Source organism: the organism of the source record quoted next, unplaced genomic scaffold (assembly GCF_019419815.1).
Source record: "Pyrus x bretschneideri cultivar Hongxiangsu unplaced genomic scaffold, Pyrus_bretschneideri_v1 Contig70, whole genome shotgun sequence".
Lineage (NCBI taxonomy): Eukaryota > Viridiplantae > Streptophyta > Magnoliopsida > Rosales > Rosaceae > Pyrus > Pyrus x bretschneideri.
The window spans coordinates 1,292,623-1,310,513 of record NW_025999810.1 but is presented as its reverse complement, the minus strand read 5'-3'; the positions used below and the strand labels follow the sequence as shown (position 1 = coordinate 1,310,513).

Here is a 17,891-nt window from a genome sequence, read left to right as displayed (position 1 = left end):
AAACAAATGTTTCTATCTTGGACCTACCAATAAACACCTATAGTCCAAGATATCAGTCGTGATACTCCACCCATTTCATCCCTAGACAATCGACCAACATTGTGCATCCAACTCCGTAAGGTTCCTACTAAATGCAACACTACTTTTAGAAAGATTAACTGCTTGCCCAGACGCCTTTTCATATGTGCGTAATAACTCCTGGCAAAAATAAAGCTATTATCTGCAAATAACAAATGATGAACACTTGGAGCCCCTTTACATACCTGGGCCCACTGAATACGGCCTTGTGCTTCCCAAGAATCAAATAATGTCGATAATCCCTCCACACATAAGACAAATAGAAAGGGTGAGAGGGGATCTCCTTGACGAATTTCCCGTTTTGGATACACTAACCCCACAGGCTCCCCATTCAATTTGAACGAATAAGAAACCGTAGACACACACATCATTATACATTGTATCCATTCCTTCGCGAAACCCAACCTTCTCATAATATGCTCCAAAACTCCATTCAATACGATCATAGGCTTTATTGATATCTAACTTCAACGCCATCACCCCATTCTACCCATTATTCTTCCTATGCATATAATGAGCAATCTCGAAGGCTACCAAACAATTATCAGAAATTAGCCTTCCCAGTAGAAAGGCAATTTGCGATGGTGATATAATTTCCAGAAGAATGGCCTTCAGACGGTTAGTAAGAACCTTTGAGCATATCTTATAAATCACATTACAAAGACTAATCGGCCTAAGTTCAGTCATCGCTAAGGGATCCACTTTCTTCGGAATCAAAGTGACATGGGAATAATTGATTTTATTAAGCATATGACCCAATGAAAGAATATGCCTTACCCCATCACACACATCTTGGCCGACCATCTCCCAATGCTTCTAACAAAAACCCGGTGATATACCGCCAGGGCCCGGAGCTTTAGTTGGATGCATTTGAAACAAAGCCCCTTTAATTTCCTCATTGGAAATCTATCGAAAAAGCTCCTGGTTCATCACATCCGTGACTTTGGGTGTGACCACCCACATGATTTCCGACACATCTGTCGCACCCTGAGAATTAAACAATTTCGTGAAGTAATCAACAATCACCATCTCCATGCCCCTCTTGTCCGCATGCCACACCCCTGCCTCATCAAACAACCTCAACAAAGAATTCCTACATTGTCTTCGATTAGCCTTCTGGTGAAAAAAAATATGTATTTTGATCCCAAGCTTTAACCAATTTTCCTTGGACCTTTGCCTCCAGAATGCTTCTTCCTGTGCTAATAGAGCTTGCAACCGAGTGTTCAATTCATGCCATTGTGCAATAGTGGTTTCAATAAAGGGCTTCCCAATAAAGCATTCAACTTATCTTCCGTTTTTGAGATTTCCCCCAGAATTGATCTTTTTGTTGTTTTTGCCCAATTAGCCAACTGTAATGTTGTCACCTTAATCTTCTTCGTGACTCGATACATTGGTGAACCATGGAACTCTGTTGCCTAACTTGTTGTACCGTCGCTATATAGCCCTCCTCCATCGTTTTTTTTAGCATGATTTGAGGTACGAGTACGTATAATATTTTCTGGAAAGTATACGGGTTTTACAAAGAGGGGTTATTATTTGATACTGAAATGGTTTGAAAACAACTTTGTTTTTGCCCACTCACGTTTTCTGTTTTGCGCTCCTCCAGGTTTTAGGTAGCGAGGACGTGGGTGACGAAAGAGGCATCGAGGCAGTTCTGACAGAGCACCCTCCATGTAGGATTTTCTAGTTATCTTGTGTAGTGTTTGTTTGTTCTGGACTGCACCTAGGATGCTTGAATTTCTACTTTGCATTTTCCTTCCGTGTTTGTCACTAGCACTCACTGATCTTTTTATTGTAAATTATATCGTCGACTTTATTTTTCACTCTTTTGCTTTCACATTGTGCACTTGGCTACGTCACCCTTACGTGATAACCAGCATGCCCCAATTCTTAGTTCAGGGTGTGTCATGCTTTTACATTTTTTAGACATGTACATTAATGATTATGAATTTTATTTAGTTTGAACTCCCTTAAAAATACTATTCATGAGGGTTTATATGGTTTTAAAAATTCAAACGACGATGTACCCATACTCATAGCATAAAGAATGCGATCACGAGCTTTTGCATATTTTTTTTTTCACATTTTTTGCACTTGTAAATTAATTATCATAATTTTTTAATGTGTTTGGTTTTAAATTACTTGATACTTCTATTTTTAATGTGTTTTATAATTTTTTAATCTCATTCTTTGCCTATAGTATACTATAAAAATAAATAAATAAATAAACTTAAATTTTTTAAATTTATATAGAATAATAGTACATATTTAATCTACATTGTATACATATACACTATGACTATTGTATTTTATAGTAAGTTTTTTTAGTAGCTTAAAAAAATTAAAATCATCAAAATAAATTTTTTTTAATGTGTCGAAACAATTTACTCACGTGTCACCTTCGTGTAAACCTGTTAAGGACCTGTTATTAACGGGTTCTTATCATGTGAGCCGATAACGACTCCATTAGTTGTTGTATTGACCTGGAACTCGTTAGTTTCGTGTCATGTAAGAAATTGGCAGGTCTAAAAAGGCTCCAAAACTTTGAATTTTAACCAAAAACTATCATATAACTCTATTTAATGATAAGAACAAGGAAAAAAAAACTTATTGGCGCACGTGCAACTCAATGGGTAGAAGGCCGCTGCCTTTGATCCCAGCAAGGAGCTGCTCAATGAGCACTCAGAGGTACTTACATCAATTTCTTCAAACATTGGGGTTTTCTGGGTTTTCACCCACTTCAATTTTGTATTTTTTTTCTTCTGTTTTTATGTTTTTAGTAATTTTTTTGGTATCTTTTCATTAAAGCTCTCATAACGTTATTTAATGTTTTATTTCAAAAAATAAAAAGAAATAAAATAAAAAAATAAAAAGAAAAGTTCGAAAAAATGGTGATGACCGATGATTGGATGATTGCTTAAAGTTTTGAATCCCTTTTTGTTACTGATTGACCACTCCAAATGATCCATCGTCTACTCATCAGTCATCACCCTTTTCATTTTGGTTAGAATTCAAACTGTTGTTATTGTCTTTTTTTTTTTTTATTTTTTTTATTTTTTAAATTCATTTATTTTTAAATCATACATTTTTCAAGTTCTTGTTTTCTAAATTGATAATAGAAGAAAATTCAGTATGGTGTAGAAAGCTAAGAAATTGAATAGATTCAGAGAAAATTCAATTCTCCAATGAGCAGGGGGTGTAGAGTCGATGTCGACCAACAAGTTGCGATGGTTGTTGGGTTGAGATAGATTTTAATGTGAATTACAAAGCTCTACAACTTTGTAGCAAGAGTTGGGTTTGATTTGGGTATCTCATGAAGAGAAAGTGGAAAAGAAAGGAAGGACGACTATCTCATCAAGAACGCCACCGGCATGGACATCACCACCATCATCACCATCATGAAAGTGGTTGTTACTTAGGGGATGCAGCATCGAAGAATGCACTATTTCTAAAACTGAACCAAAAAGTGGACCAAGAAAGAGATTAGTTATGAAACTGGACCTAGAAAGAGACACCATTTATGAAACTGAGCGAAGAAAGATACACTATTTATGAAACTGGACCGATGAAACTGAACGAAGAAAGATACACTATTTATGAAACTGAACCAAGAAGGAGACACTATTTATGAAACTGGTCCAACTACTATACACTATTTATGAAAGTGGACCAAGAACTAAACACTATTTATGAAACATTCCCAAGAACTAGAAACTATATATGAAAGTGGACCAAGAACTAGGCACTATTTATAAAACTGGACCAAGAATGAGATACTATTTATGACACTGTGCCAACTCCTATACATTATTTATGAAATTGGACCCACTAACTAAACACTATTTATGAAAGTGAACTAAGAACTAGGCACTATTTATGAATCTAGACCAATAAATAGTGTAATACCGTTCAGTTTCATAAATAGTGTAGTAACGGTCAGTTTCATAAATAGTATAGTACCGTTCAATTTCATAAATTGTGTAGTACTGTTAAGTTTCATAAATAGTGTAGTACTGTTCAATTTCATAAACAGTGTCTGTGATGGACACGAGTAAGGTTTTTTTTTAAATTTTATATTAAAATTTTGTCATTTTCATTAAAATTGAAGTTCTTTTGTCCTCTTTATTAAAAATTAAGGTTTTTTTTTTTATATTAAAATTTAAGTTTTTTTCATTAAATAAAGTGATAGCATAGTCTTTTGTTAAAAAAAACTTAGCCCAATCCCTTTTTATGAAAGCTCCCTAAACAAAAGGCATCTACAATTCTAATATTTTATCAATAAATATGAATTGTTGTATCTACTTTGACTAACAACAAAATTGGATACCACAAAAATATTAAATAAAATTTTTGTTTCCTTTTCTTTCTTCTACCTTGACAAGCAAAGCCTGAAATTTCGAGCATGGGTGGATTTTCTCAATCAAGATACAGTTGAGGATTGGGATGATTTTAACTATATTTTTGAAATTGGATTTCTTTTTTCTTTTCATTTCGTGATAGTTGGAGAAGAGAAAAAAAAAATGAGAAGGAAGAGAAAAAAATATGAACGGCTAGATCAATCTCGTGGATAATATTAATTAGTAGAAAATATAATTATGAAAAATTTTAAATAGAAGAATATTTAAACTTACCATGTGGCAAATTTTGGCTAAATTGTAATGTCACCCAGCAAAATTCAGTGTCAAGCCGAGTCTGATAACTCATATATTTTATGCATTTATACCATCCATTTCTAGTATCTTTGTGATGTTTTTGAGTTAAACTGGTTGCATTTTACCCTATTTTGTGTTAGTGTGCAGTTACATGTACTTTATGATCAATTTGAGGGCAAAAGAAGTGACAACATGCCCATTTTGGAGTTGATCCTTATTCAAACGTGGAGAGAAGTTTACTAGCCTGTTTTGGAGCCCAAATAAAGTTGTTACTTGTTTTGAAGTCTAAATAAAGAATCCAAGATGAATCTGGCTTGTTAGAAGATCAGGAACAGAATGGGAAATGAATTGGGATATCTAGCCTGATTTGAAAGTGCCAAATAAGGCAAAAACGTGCAAAATAAAGGCTAAATTGCTGGGATCACTTTGGAATATCTTCCAGCCTTTTTTACCCCATAAAAACTTGCCTTTTAGCCACTTTTACATGCCCTATTTATTCTAGGCGAATTACACAATTCTGGGGACCTATTTTTCCTCTCTTTTCATTCACTCTTAAGTAAAACCCTAGTCGTTCCATACACTTCCACCACTACTGAAGACTCATCGCAGAAGGCTATTCTTGGAGAAGTTCTACATCATAATTGCTTTAAGGGTTTCCTCTCCTGAATTTATTTTCACTCATGTTCTGTATTTTTGTTTTAATTTATGTGAACATGATGTGTAACTAAGTTCATAGCTAAGGATTTCGATGTAGCCTTGCAAAATTGATCCATGTTTTTAAGTTAAAGTATTCAGTTTGTCAATCTGCTTCCTGTTTCATTCACTTAATCAATTGTTAAATTTGTTTGTTGATTTTAATGTTTGATCACCATTAGGGTTAACTACAGATCATTTAATCAAGATTAGAGTAAACATCATGCTTAATCTTGGTAGACATGTGAATGAATGAAGAGAATGCTATGCAAACATCCTGCCATGTATTTTCTTTGGTTCTTTAACGTTTTCTTGCATGCTAAAGACTCTTAATTAGGAACCGAAGTTGAACATCCCAATTAGGTTGTAGATTAGGAGAATTTGATCAAAACCACACATCATATGGCTGATCATATATATGTAAAACGAACTCAGGAAACAGGTTGGTCGTTGAATACGTCATAACTTTATAAACATGGAATTGGTTTTGTAATGGTGAATTCGAATCTCTGGCCTCATCTCCATTGCTTCTACATCAATATATTATTCGCTGCTACATTCCTGCATTTTAATTTAATTAAGTTTACAGCACAAAAACTACTCTCAATTTGTTACTTTCATTCTTTAGTTAGGGTTCTTTCAAAGTTAGTAATTTATAAAGGTCCAATCAGTCCCTGTGGTTCGACACCCTTACTTGTGCCATTATACCAACCATATTTTTGCACTAGGAAGGAACACAATAGAGTCTCACACTAATTTTTCTCCATTTTTGGGGGATTTTAAAGTTGACACACCCTGACCGGAGTCGAGACATGCTGCGCAACACTCGAATGAGATGTAGCCAAAGTGTAGGTGATGTGTAAAAATATGAATAAATTTAAACTGAAGTCAGAATTTATTTAAGCTAATAAGAGAGTGCGTAGTAGTGGGAAGAACCCATAATACACGAGTATTCAGAGCATAGATGACAATATGACATAAGTAGAGCAGTCAAATCTAGATAAGATACTTATTACACAACTGGAAATAAACTCCTACATTTATTATGGTGGTTTGTTGTGGTTTGCCGGGGAGTTGCTGTGGTGATGGACGACATTGATTGTTTCTCTGCATTTGTAAAGAGACAAAGAGAGAGGCAAGATGGAGAGTGAAATGAGAGATGAGGGAATCCAAGAGAGTGGGGAAGGATGGAACACGCGGACAAAGGGGAGAGAAGACCCATGTGGGTGGGTCCCACAGACACAGATATCCCAAAGAAAAATAATAAAATAATAGAAAAGAGAATATTTGAAATAGTGAAGTTACTAAAATACCCTTAAGCTTTGTAGTTTTGTAAAATCTTCATCGTAACTCCAAATTTGATTATGCTTGCGCCCACGCATTCGTAGCAACGAGTACAACGTGAATACAATAAAATAGTAGCTCATACATGATGCGAGAATTATACGCACACAAATTAAACCCTCTTTTTGTCAATTGTAGTAAGGATGTAAGTAGGGATCGTTCTGGACCGGGGATTAGGAGGGATTGTTAATCACTTGGATTTGACTCAAAAACGTAAAAACAAGTTTAAAACACTATACTAGACTCAAAGAATGCAAAACTCAGAATAAGATAGATTAAGACTAAGACTAAACAAAATATGGGGGGGGGGGGATTGAGGTTTGGACGAATTTAAACTAAAATGGATACATTGTAAAGAAAACAAATTGTAAATACGAAGTTGACGGAAATGAATGGATGGGAAGCTAGCTAAGGGGTTCATCTCCTCACATGTTATACTTGCATACAAAATGATTTCTAATTGCTTTTCAATAAACCATGAATTCTCAACACCCCGGGTTAATTAGGTCTGTTTAAATTAACCGTCAAGTTTTCCTTAAGTTAATGAATTGGATGATTGCATACGACAACCCAAAGCATTCCCCACAAGTTCCTTACATGAATTGCATAATAGAGATACAAGCAAGAATCATTAAGTTCTTTGAAAACCATAAGTGTTGACGAGGCATTCGTTACTATGAATTGCATGAAACTTATGCCAAGAATTTACTTAACACGATTGTTTATAAGCAACCTCCACTACTTGTGAATATAAGTTCATAACTATTAGGTGAAACTTACTTATATTCTAGCGTCATATTCATGCATGAAAATTAAGCGTGCACTCTCAATAAACATACATAAATAAGTTGTCAATCACATAGATAAGTAAATTGAATTCACAACTTATGAAACGTAATTAGAAGTAATCAAATCATATTGCAAGCATAAACATGTATTTTGAATCCCCCCCTAGCCAAGGGGGAGTTTAGTTCCTCATACGTACAAGACAAAGAGAATTGAAATTAAACATTGAAATCGAGGAAAAGCAACACCTAAAAATTCCAACAACTCAAACTTGAATTGTATGAACGTTTAGGCACTCTTCTCCTCCTCTTTGTTGTCGCACAAGATCTATGGATAGGTTTTGGGTTGGTGTTTGTATGGAGGAATGGTTGGATAGTGTTTTGGAGGGTTGGGGAGTGGTGGAAATGAAAGGGAAGAATGCTGGAATTGGAAGGGGTGCACGGCAAAGCTTGTGTTTCAGGATGTGTTGTGTGGAAGATGGTGTGTGTTTGTGTTGTGAATGGAGGTGTGGGAATGAATGAATTGTGTGATGGGATTGCATGGTTTTATAGGGAGAGAATGGGTGAGAATGTGGCTGCAATGCATGTGAAAAACAGCTAGGAAAGTGGGTGGAAAGCTGGAATTGCACAAGGGGAATGCTGGAAAGGCAAGGGAACCCACGACAATGCTTGTTTTGGTGCTGGAAATGCATGTGTTGGCTGATTTGTTTGTTGGGAAAGCATGTGAGGGAAGGATTATGGTGAATGATGATGAATGCATGTGGAAGTGTGGCTGAATTGAAGGATACATGTGGCTGAAATGAAAGGGAAATGCAAAGGGAAAAGCTGGAAATGGGAGAGGAGCCACGACAAGATTGATTTCTTGATGGTTTTGGGGTTGTGATGCATGTGAATGCATGTAAATGGCAGCTAGGGTGTGTGATGATGAATGCATGTGGAATAAAGAGTGAATGGTGGCTGCAATAATGAAATGGAATGGCTGGAAATGCAAGGGGAATGCATGTGGAATGACAACTAGGGTGTGTTGGTGTGTGTATGGGAATTTCTGGTTCTAAGGCTTTGTTTGATTGGGCTAGGCCCTTTGTTTTATGTCCTAAAGTGCATAAATGGCCTTCAATTTTGTCCATCCTCTTGGCTCCATGGTTAAGCTATCCAATCCATGCCCAAAAATGCTCCAAATAGCCTCAAAATGCACTTTCTTGCTCCCTTTGCCATTAGGACCTAAAAACAAACGAAAATAGCTTAAACTACTAAAACAACTATGAATTAACAACATAAATGCACGAAAACAAGCTAAGTAAGTCGCCTAAATATGCTCCTATCAAATTCCCCCACACTTAGCTTTTGGTAGTCCTCGAGCAAAACAAAATATCCAAAACGAATCAAACACATTCTAGACCTTCCAACGTTGCCTCAGGGGTTTCCAATGCACATGACATGTTAAAATTCGTTATCTCCACAGATTTTAGTCATCTTCACACTTAAGTATATTCTTAATCATAGTCACCACATACTAGTTCACAATTAAGCATTTAAAACCATGTTTGAATGTAGTAACATGCCTTAGAGAATTTGCTCAATTCCTTACAAGATATGCACTCGATTTTCACTCAGATTTTCTAACTACACACCCTAATCTAGTCATATGTGAGAAGATTGATGTAAACATGAAAACGAACACTCACATATATGTATCACAAAGAACGCAATTTCTGGAGTTAATAAGCCTGTTTAGATATGATCTCATGAATGGAATGCTACTACTTAGACGCGAGAACCAGTGACACCATATGCTCATGCCAAATTCAAACTCTACAAATTGAAATGCACAACACTCAAGATAGAAGTCAAGGGTTGTAATGGGGCTTGGGGTGTTTGGCTAACAAAGAAGGGATATGGAAAACAAAGGTTCTTAAAGAAATAGTGAGCAAAGCATTCAAATCAACTTAGAATTCACTTTTGAATGAAAACTCAATTTTTGAACAAAAAGGGAAAATTTAGACAATTTAGGGCCAGATTTGGTGTTTTGGACCCCTTCTTCAACATTCAACACTTAATCACTTATTCTTACATCTTTTCAAGCCCTTTTCTTCTTTCTTTCTTTTCTTTTCTTTTGAATCTCAAAACATACTGTAAACACGAAAAATTCCTGAAACAAGAAACAAGAATACGTGTACAAAATATATTTTTGTATTAATGATTTTGGGGTTACAATCTCTTTGTAATTTGGTCCTTTGATTCTATCTTCGTAGGGTGTAGGTTTGTGGATGAGTTGTTGATCCAAAGGGTCGTCGGGGCTTGATCTAAGGATGAACAGTTGATGAATGGATCTTCAAGGGGCGTTGGACTTGATCTTGAAGAATGGGTGTATGAGTTTGTTGAGGTTGTTGATCCAAAGGGTCGTTGGGGCTTGATCTTAGGATGAACGGATGATGAATGATGAACACTTTCTTCAAGGGGCCGTCGGGGCTTGATCTTGAGTTGGTGGGAGTTCTTTAAGGGCCGTTGGGGCTTGATCTTGAAGTAGGATTTGACGAAGAACGAAAAGTGCTTTCTTGATCCTTCGGGATTTGCTTGAGAGCTTTAGAGTTTCAAGGCTTCAAGGTTTTGGTGTAATGTCAATTTCTCTTCCTTTCTTCCCTTCTCTCAAAATGAATGCCTTGGCTTCCTATTTATAGAATTCCAAAACTTGATTTTTGGATTTAAATAATCAGATGAAATAAATCATTTCTGCCAGGTATTGACACGTGTCCTATTTGATGACTTTTCCAATTTATTTCGATTTTTCGTTGAGTCACACGCTACATGTAAAATTTATGTGACACGTAAGCATTGAAATTTTAATTATTGGTCAACATTCATTTCACCGAAATTTTGATGTCTACAAATGCCCCCACTTCAAGGCGCGTCGTAGACATGTGCTTGTCACGTGTAGAAGATGCGTTTTGAAGTCCCTTAATGTAGATGTCAACCCAAGGGCCGTCGAGGCTTGATCTTGAATTGGGCTGGAAATTTCTTCAAGGGCCATCGAGGCTTGATCTTGAGTTGGGCTGGAGGATTCTTTTGGTCTCCTCCGAAGGTCTGAACTTACTCCTTTTATCTGGAGTTGAATTTGATTCAAGGGTGGTGAACACTTGATTTTGAATCGGACTTGTGATTTCTTCAAGGGCCATCGAGGCTTGATCTTGAATTGGAAATAAGACCATGAGTGGTTTCAGGATTCAGACACATGGCAGGCAAGCACGAGGTGGAGGTGATGACCTGTTTCTTTGTTCAATCTTTCCAATTCGTATTGAAGAGTACGAATTAGAAAGATTGATTTTTTTATTGTCACTCGTCTTAGCTGTTCTCCAAGCAGATGTGGTCCCTTCTCTAGAAGTGTATCAACCGTTGAAGATGACTACTCGAGAGCAATGCTAGGTAAGCAACCAGGGAATAGGTTCCAGGTAGTCGGTTCCAGATCGGCAGACTGACTCCAAGTGCTGGCTGATTGCTCTTTTCACTTTGCCATGCGAGTAAGAACAAGGACAAAGGAAAGGACATGGAGGAAGCATGATATGAAATACCTTTGCTTTTGAAGAAGCAGTGAATGAATCAGCACATGTATTTGTTGTGCTTGTCTCCACATGCTTCGATGTATCATTTTCACTTGCCTTACTTGCTCATTTTGCAGAAGTGGTATTTCCTTACGCAGGTTTAGCATCTTCTCTTGTAGTATTTGTCCTCTGATACATGAGTGGAATGCAAACCTTGCATTTGAATGGACCATCACTTCTTGGTGGCAGCGCAAGTTTGAGTGGAGGTTCCGACATATTGCTTTCTCTGTCCTTGTCTTGGCAGGTGAAAACAAGGGCAAAGGAAAAGACAGGGAAAAAGCATGATATGAGATACCTTTGCTTTCGCCCTTGATGATATGAGATACTTTTGCTTTTGAAAAAGCAGCGAATGAATCAGCACATATATTTGTTGTGCTTGTCTCCACATGCTTCGATCTACCGTTTCCTCCTGCCTCATCTGTACTCCAGGCATCTGGTATCTTCTTTGGGGAATACATCAATGGTTGAATATGTGTTCTCAAGGGAAGAAGAAAACTGAGCATGTTTGAGAGGTTTGGTTGCAGCTACATTCTCGGCTGAGAAGAAAAGTCATGCGTTTTTGGGTGTATGCCTTGCCATGAATGTTGATGTATGTAGGAATTGTAATGGCAAGTAGTAGTGCGGATGCGGCAATGACCTCCACGCGTCTTCAACTTTGTCAGAGATCTTTTGACAAAGTTGCACGCGTTATCTGAAAAGCCGAGATTGCGGCTTTATCACCCACACTTGTCGGCAACCTCCACGCGTCTTCAACTTTGTCAGAGATCTTTTGACAAAGTTGAACAAGGGTGTGGACTGTCCTAAACTAGGCTAGGTGAGGATAATGTGGGTTAACAAGGAATAAAGGCTTAACAAGGCTCAACGAGGTTAACTTAAACAAATAATGAATGAAGGGCACATGGCTATTTGGCTTTGATGGTGGTCACTACACAACTTCATCTTGAATATGTGTTATGCAAATCAATAACATGCTTTGAATGAAATGGGCATGAGTTCTAGCATTTGGAACTATATGATGAAACGCCTTCTAAGTAGTAACCAAGCAAAGAATAATGAGATCATGCAACGACTTTAGAAACAATAATGCACAGATTTTAACTCTCCAAATAACGTTTAGGCTCAAGTCTCACAAGGTTGTAGCGTTTGTTTGAGTTCCTTCCTTCAAGCATGTTACAAGAACAAAATTTTTTTCATATTTGATTGCATGTGAAGTCATACATTATAACCATAACCAAGCATATACCAAGAGTATATCAAACTTTTCTCCATGTTTATAACTCTTTTTAACAGTCATGCAATTAAAAACCAAATCCTCATCATTGTGTTGGAAGGTGACCTACGACACAAACACACAAAAACGACTCAAAACACTCTTTTTAGGCTTTTCAAAACATGTTTTTCAAATTTTTCTGTGATTTTCGGAATTATAAAACAAAACACACTAAAACACTCCAAATCAGCTCAAAAACATTTTAAAACGGCAAGGAACAACACTTGAAGTTATGGGTGATAAAATCCAACGAATTTGCATCAACATACTTAGTTACCCCCCCCCCCCCACACTTCAATCAAACATTGTCCTCAATGTTTTAAGCTTAAAACCACACTAAACACAAGCAAACACATAAACAGCAACTAAACTCATTAAACATGGCAAAATGTATCTAACAAAGAGAAGAGTTTAGGGACGCAAATCTGGTTATGGAGTGTAAATTCCATCTTCTCCTTGGTGATTGCAGTGAGGCTTGATCTTGAGTTTTTCCACAGGCTAATCTTGAACTGAGCTAGAGGATTCTGACACATGGCAGGCAAGCACGAGGTGGAGGTGATGACCTGTTTCTTTGTTCAATCTTTCCAATTCGTATTGAAGAGGGTTAGAGGATAACTCAGCATATGCAGTTGTTGCGTTTGCTGACTATCCACAAGATTGATGTTTCCTCATCACTCGTCTTAGCTGTTCTCCAAGCCGATGTGGTCCCTTCTTTGGAAGTGTATCAACCTTTGAAGATGACTGCTCGAGAGCAACACTAGGTAAGCAACCAGGGAATAGATTCCAGGTAGTCGGTTCCAGATCGGAAGACTGACTCTAAGTGCCGACTGATTGCTCACTTTACTTTGCCATGCGAGTAATAACAAGGACAAAGGAAAGGACAGGGAAAGATCATGATATGAGATACCTTTGCTTTCGCCCTTGATGATATGAGATACTTTTACTTTTGCAGAAGCAGCGAATGAATCAACACATATATTTGTTGCGCTTGTCTCCACATGCTTCGATCCACCGTTTCCTCTTGCCTCATCTGTACTCCAGGCATCTGGTATCTTCTTTGGGGGATACATCAATGGTTGAATATGTGTTCTCAAGAGAAGAAGAAAACTGAGCATGTTTGAGAGGTTTGGTTGCAGCTACATTTTCGGCCGAGAAGAAGAGTTATGCGTTTTTGGGTGTATGCCTTGCCATGAATGTTGATGTATATAGGAATTGTAATGGCAAGTGGCAGTGCGGATGCGGAAATGACCTCCACGCGTCTTCAGCTTTGTCAGAGAGCTTTTGACAAAGTGGCACGCGTTTTCTGAAAAGCCGGGATTTCGGCTTTGTCACCTACGCTTGTCGGCAAAAGTGTGTAGCTGCTTTCTCGGCCTCCACGCGTCTTCAACTTTGTCAGAGAGCTTTTGACAAAGTTACACGCTTTATCTGAAAAGCCGGGATTGCGTCTGAAGAGCTGGCGAACTTTACGCAGGAAAATCCGGCTTTGAAGAGTGGTGTCTCTTCAATTCTGAATTGGTGATTGTGTCGCCTCTCCTTTTATAGAGGTGATCGATCACCTCTAACATGCACACTTTGAATATTGCTCATCCGTGAAAATCATCTCCGGTCGTTGAGATTTTACTCCATCCAACCCCTCTCTTTTAACTTCTTGAAAAAATGGCTAACTCATCTAACCCATCGAACATTTGCTTAGATTTGAGTCTCAGCAGTGATCCGGTCGCGCCGCGTCAGGGTAAGGTATGGTGCCCGTCTTTCTTATCTTCTAATGGCCCTCTTACAGGTGAAGACTCTGTGATGACGGATGCAACAACAGCTACGATAGTAGCTCGGAACCTCCTCACTCCCAAAGATAGTCAGCTGCTTTCAGGACGGTCCGATAAGTTGGCCGTTCAAGAGTCCCTAGCTCTCAGTGTTCAGTGCACGGGCTCTGTGTCCAACATGGGCCAACGCCTACTTGCTCGCTCCCGTCAGGTTGAATCATTGATAGCAGAGGTGGAAAATCTCAAGCAGGAGATCAAACAGCTTAAGCACGAGAATAGAAGTTTGCACGTGCTTGCAAATAATTATTCGACAGGCATGAAGAGGAAGCTTGATGAGATGCAAGAATCTCAAGGTCGAATTCAAAATGACCGTCAAAGGCTTGCGTCTTTCTTCCAGAGGCACATTTTTCCTGCGTCATCTAGCGTTCCACCAAGGATTGGGGCCTTGAATGATCTATCTTCAGTGCCTCCCGCTCTTATGCCTCTCGTTCTGATGCCTCCTGCTCCGATGCCTCCCGCTCCTAGAGTGTTGCCACGTAGTGGGGCTTCACGTACACAACCTTTGTGAAGGCTCCATCTTTCTCTTTCTTTGTTAGATACATTTGTAATTTCTCGAAAATTAATGAACATGCTTTGTTTTATTCAGTGCATTGGGTTGCCTCCCAAGTAGCGCTTTCTTTTACGTCTTGCAGCCGGACGAGACCTTCTTAGGCTCAATTGGAACCCACGGCATGGAATTGATCTTTGAATGGGGGGTGATACTTGAGATGATCCGGTAATGGTTTAAATTCTAGAGTGGGTGCCTGAATCATTAACAACATATTAGTATAAAACAAAATTGAAATTCGGGGAAGTGGCTTACCTGTGTGCTCCAATAAGAACTCAAGGATAAACACATCTTCGTTGAACGTTTCAAGGACTTTGCACTCGGCCAGATGTGGTGTGAGGATTGGTCCTTGTCCTGTGTCATAAAATTCAACTTCTTTGGGGTTGTTTGCCTCAAGAACATCCTCTTTGACGAACTCTTGATATTCCATACTTTGCACCTTTGGAAGGGCTTCCAAGATGTCTTTTTCACTTTCTTCTTCCTTGGAATTCATGAACCTGCAAGGAATAGGGACATTGGTTGGAATGGGGTTAGAAAGAATTAAATTTGGAACAACCTTACCTGAATTGGATGGCGTAGGAGCAATAGGTGCCTGCGGCAAAGGTGTTTCCACCCTTTCCGTGTGTTGGGTGTGTTCCTCTTCCTCAAATTGCAATCTTTCATCTTCCTTGTGATTTGATTTTGATGGTTGAGGGTCCGTTCCAACCTCCTTGCCACTTCTTAACGTGATATCATTGGCAGTTTCAAATCCTTCCTTCAGATTTGCAATGGTTGAAATAGGGAGTTTGCCTTGGTCTTGAAATTGTCCTACGAACTCCGCTATCTGCCCAATTTGCTTTTCCAAGTTGTCCAACCTTTTGTCTTGATTTTGCATTGCTTTGTTTTGATCTTCTTGCCCCTGGGACAAATTGGTGAGTAACTCACTAACCGTATCATTATACAAAGACTTACTTGAATTTGTTTGGGCAGGTTGTGGTGGCGGCATAAGTGTTGTATAGAACTCCTCATATGGTTGCCAATATTCTCCTTGTTGAGCCTCCTCGACTTGGTTTTGTGAGCCCTGCACCAAAGAAATTAATTCATTAAGAGCTTGATTATAATCTATTGACAAACCTGAGTTTGGTTGGGCATATTGTATATGAGGTTGTGGTGGATGCATAGACGTTGAATAGAACTCCTCATAGGGCTGCCAATATCCTTCTTGTTGAATATGTTGAGGTTCCCACCACATAGAGTTTGAATGATCACTCCAATCTGAATTGTAAGTATTGGAAAACACGTCATTCCTTGATTGATTATGATCAAATGTACCAACTCTTTGCATTTGGGACCTTTCCATAAGCTGTGACAAAAGAGAAGCACTATCAAGTGCCATGTCTTGCTTCTCTAGTACCTAGAATCAACAAAATAAAACTAAAAATATATACACACAAACGAAAATAAAACAATCCAAGAGATTAGTAAAGTTGCTAATCCCCGGCAACGGCGCCAAAATTTGATGCGAGAATTATATGCACACAAATTAAACCCTCTTTTTGTCAATTGTAGTAAGGATGTAAGTAGGGATCGTTCTGGACCGGGGATTAGGAGGGATTGTTAATCACTTGGATTTGACTCAAAAACGTAAAAACAAGTTTAAAACACTATACTAGACTCAAAGAATGCAAAACTCAGAATAAGATAGATTAAGACTAAGACTAAACAAAATATGGGGGGGGGGGGGATGTCCGAATTTAAACTAAAATGGATAGATTGTAAAGAAAACAAATTGTAAATACGAATTTGACGGAAATGAATGGATGGGAAGCTAGCTAAGGGGTTCATCTCCTCACATGTTATACTTGCATACAAAATGATTTCTAATTGCTTTTCAATAAACCATGAATTCTCAACACCCCGGGTTAATTAGGTCCGTTTAAATTAACCGTCAAGTTTTCCTTAAGTTAATGAATTGGATGATTGCATACGACAACCCAAAGCATTCCCCACAGGTTCCCTACATGAATTGCATAATAGAGATACAAGCAAGAATCATTAAGTTCTTTGAAAACCATAAGTGTTGACGAGGCATTCGTTACTATGAATTGCATGAAACTTATGCCAAGAATTTACTTAACGCGATTGTTTATAAGCAACCTCCACTACTTGTGAATATAAGTTCATAACTATTAGGTGAAACTTACTTATATTCTAGCGTCATATTCATGCATGAAAATTAAGCGTGCACTCTCAATAAACATACATAAATAAGTTGTCAATCACATAGATAAGTAAATTGAATTCACAACTTATGAAGCGTAATTAGAAGTAATCAAATCATATTGCAAGCATAAACATGTATTTCGAATCCCCCCCTAGCCAAGGGGGAGTTTAGTTCCTTATACGTACAAGACAAAGAGAATTGAAATTAAACATTGAAATCGAGGAAAAGCAACACCTAAAAATTCCAACAACTCAAACTTGAATTGTATGAACGTTTAGGCACTCTTCTCCTCCTCTTTGTTGTCGCACAAGATCTATGGATAGGTTTTGGGTTGGTGTTTGTATGGAGGAATGGTTGGATAGTGTTTTGGAGGGTTGGGGAGTGGTGGAAATGAAAGGGAAGAATGCTGGAATTGGAAGGGGTGCACGGCAAAGCTTGTGTTTCAGGATGTGTTGTGTGGAAGATGGTGTGTGTTTGTGTTGTGAATGGAGGTGTGGGAATGAATGAATTGTGTGATGGGATTGCATGGTTTTATAGGGAGAGAATGGGTGAGAATGTGGCTGCAATGCATGTGAAAAACAGCTAGGAAAGTGGGTGGAAAGCTGGAATTGCACAAGGGGAATGCTGGAAAGGCAAGGGAACCCACGGCAATGCTTGTTTTGGTGCTGGAAATGCATGTGTTGGCTGATTTGTTTGTTGGGAAAGCATGTGAGGGAAGGATTATGGTGAATGATGATGAATGCATGTGGAAGTGTGGCTGAATTGAAGGATACATGTGGCTGAAATGAAAGGGAAATGCAAAGGGAAAAGCTGGAAATGGGAGAGGAGCCACGGCAAGATTGATTTCTTGATGGTTTTGGGGTTGTGATGCATGTGAATGCATGTGAATGGCAGCTAGGGTGT

General features: G+C 38.2%; 1 protein-coding gene across 1 annotated transcript in view; it reads right to left on the bottom strand.

The window, feature by feature from the left end:
- Positions 1–984: 984 nt before the first annotated feature.
- Positions 985–17,891, bottom strand: part of LOC125472653 — a 19,568-nt gene continuing 2,661 nt past the window's right edge. The window contains exon 2 of the mRNA XM_048574309.1: positions 985–1,065. Coding sequence (XP_048430266.1) covers positions 985–1,065 — 81 coding nt within the window. The remainder of the gene's footprint in view (positions 1,066–17,891) is intronic.